Source organism: Panthera uncia, chromosome A2, assembly GCF_023721935.1.
Source record: "Panthera uncia isolate 11264 chromosome A2, Puncia_PCG_1.0, whole genome shotgun sequence".
Taxonomy (NCBI): domain Eukaryota; kingdom Metazoa; phylum Chordata; class Mammalia; order Carnivora; family Felidae; genus Panthera; species Panthera uncia.
Window position 1 is genome coordinate 149442035 of NC_064816.1, and position 2898 is coordinate 149444932.

The 2898-nt window shown below is 52.6% G+C and overlaps 1 protein-coding gene across 1 annotated transcript in view; it reads right to left on the reverse strand.

Moving 5' to 3' along the window:
• The window catches only part of MKRN1 (makorin ring finger protein 1), a 19996-nt gene extending 19416 nt beyond the window's left edge, over window positions 1-580 (reverse strand). Inside the window, exon 1 of the mRNA XM_049643050.1 lies at window positions 216-580. Within this exon, the coding sequence (XP_049499007.1) occupies window positions 216-400 (185 nt within the window). The 5' untranslated portion in view covers window positions 401-580. The remainder of the gene's footprint in view (window positions 1-215) is intronic.
• Between the last annotated feature and the right edge of the window lie 2318 nt (window positions 581-2898).

Below are 2898 nucleotides of genomic sequence, written 5' to 3' on the forward strand. Positions count from 1 at the left end.
GGCGGTGCGGCGGCCCCGCGGCGGCGCCGCGCGCGCTCGGGCCGCGGCGGCCGGCGGGGGTTGACGCAGCGCGGGCGGGGAGGCCGCAGCGGCCAAACGCCGCTCTTTTCCTTCCTCCGCCCGCCCCCGGCAGACCGCCCGCCCCTTCCTCCGTGCCCTCTCCGCCGCCTCGGCCCCCCTCCCGGCACCCGGCGCCGGGCTGCGCAGCGTCTCACCTGCAGGTGACCTGTTTAGTCCAGCCGCCGCTGCAGCCGTCGCTGCCGCCTCCCCCTCCCCCCGCCCCCGGGGACGGGGAGGTGACTGTGGGGATAGGGGTGGGGGAGGCCGCTGCCACCGCCGCCGCTGCCGCTCCTGCTCCTGATGTTGTGGCTGTTGTTCCGGGAGCTGCAGCCTCCGCCATTACTGTTTATCCCACACAGCAGTGGCACCGGAACTTCCGGGATCACATAGTTCCGGTCCGGCGGCCGGAGGAGAAGGCAGCGAGGCAAGGGGAGGGGAAGGGAAGGAGACTGGGGCGCCCGCACGCTCCCCTTGGCCCCTCGTCGCGTCTCCCGAGCGCTCCAGCCGCTCGAACTGCGGGCCAGAGCCGCAGCGCCCGCGGCCCGCCCCCAGCATCCTCTGATTGGCGGACGAGAGAGCTCCGCCCGCGGGGGTGGGGCGAGGGCCGGGCTCCACCAGGTGGGCCCGCCCTCACTGTCCCCCCACCCGGCCACCCTCGAGACTCCACATCTAGGGAACTGAAGTGCAGGTTTCAAGCATGCACACCTAGGAGTACTTCCCTAGTAGAAGCTGATGCCGTGTTGGGAGGGAATTGGGATTTGGATTGGAATCAAGAATTTCCCATTTGCTGGCTCCACCAATTATTGGCTGAACGAACTTGGGGCTAGATACCCCATTCTCTCTTAAGCCTCAGTTTCCTCATCTCTCAAATGGGGATGCTAGTAGGCCCTCCCTCACAGGGTTGCTGTGAGGATTAGGCACTGAGTTTAGGGCCTTGTACATAGTAAACACTTAATCTTCTCTATGCCTCCAATCGGTGTGATCTGAGCCCAAGATACTAGCATAGTAGACAAGCAAAGATTGTGGACTCAGCTTGTCTCCCTGATCTCCTGGTCTTCCCCATTCCTAGCTATATGTGCCTTTGAGCAAGTTAATTTACCTCAGTGTTCCTGCTTTCTCGATCTGTAATTAGTTAATGAAATGAGACACTGACTTTCAAAGAATAAAAATGGCACCTAACACAGGTGGTTGCAAAAATTAAATGAGAGTCCATGGAAAATCCTTAGCACTAGTCTTTCACACTATAGTTAACAGATGACAAATAACAAAAGGTGTCTGGAATTTCCCAGCTTCTCACAGCCATTTGTGAAACTATGACAATTAAAATGCATATAATCCTATTTCCCCATCAATGTCCACTCTCCTCTCAGATGCTGCATATTAAATTGAGTTTCCAAGCCCTCGATTTGCTTTTCTTCAGTCTACCTTAAAGTGAAAATCCACCCCACTGGCAACCAGACCACAGTGTACCTAACAGACACAAATAAGAACAGTGACAGAGCCAACAGAAAACAATGTTTCTCCCAAGCCTCAGCATGGCTACAAAGACAATCCCCCCCCCCCCTTTTTTTTTTTGGTAACAGCTTTTTTAACAAATGTCTTTGCATCCCACCCACTTCATTGCTCCCTCCCCTCCAAACTCTTCAAAGATCTTGGAGACACCCAGTTCCTAAACTGCCCCACCTATGACAGTACCCAATCCGGAACTGGTTCCTCTTTTGCTAGTCTCTCCCCAAGCCAGCTTCAACCCAGTAAGAGGCTCCTCCCTACCACCCTTCCAAGATGCCCATTTCTTGGCTGCATGGTCTCCCCTGCTGTGGCCAGGATCATAAATTTGAGTTTGTTGGACTATAGGCGTATTCCTGATAGTCTTTTTGAGTTTTATCATTGTGTTTTAAAAAGGGAAGTGGGGGAGGGGCACCAGGCTGGCTCAGTAGAGCATGTGTCTCTGATCTAGAAGTTCTATGTTTGAGACCAGTATCAGGATGTAGAGATTACTTTAAAGGGGGGGAGGGGCAGAAATGAGCACTTTAAGTTACTGTGACTGTGACCTCCCTTAGCATAAAAAGTTTTAAGTTAATGTGAAAGCTTTCTTCTATTTTAGGGAAATCCTCTTGTGTATTAAGGATTCTTTGTCTCCATATTGCTGCCATCACCTGGAAAGCATTGGCACCCAGCTCAGAGCCCTTAGTGGAATCCTAGGCGATCATAAAAGATATGAGCCTCAATGCCATACCTGGAAAGGCCATGGGCAATAACTTCAGAAATAATCCAGACTCAGTCCTAAAATGGGGGGAGGATGGGACCCAGGGCTGCCCCCAAGATCACATGTGCCATCCAAGCTGAGTTCTGAATTTCTGATCTTCCTGCTCAACCCTGCAGCCAGAATGATAGATAGCATCAGTTTCTGCTCAAAGTCCTCCAAGTAGGGTTTCAATCAGGGTAAGTCCTTGGCAATGAATGAAAGAATTCTCCTATGTTATAAAAATTACTATGCCTTGGCTCACCATCCATACCAATAGGAATAATGATGTTTTGTGTTATGGGGAAATGAACTAGAGTCCTCTCTGTTTTAGATTACTGGGAGAAAAGTTCAGCACAAGGGCAAGCAACCCTTGCATTTCTTCACTCAAGAAATACTGATTAGTGAGTGGCTCTCCCGTACCAAATAGCCAGCTTATTGTAGGAGAAAGGGCCTCCAGTGTGGTGTGATGGGAGAGCACCAAGAACCTTCTCAGATACCAAGGTCCAGAGGGTGATGACCCCAGGCTGGGGAGGATGCTCACGGGAGCATACACGTTATTACCCACCTCCACTGACTGGGCATCAGGCCAGTTT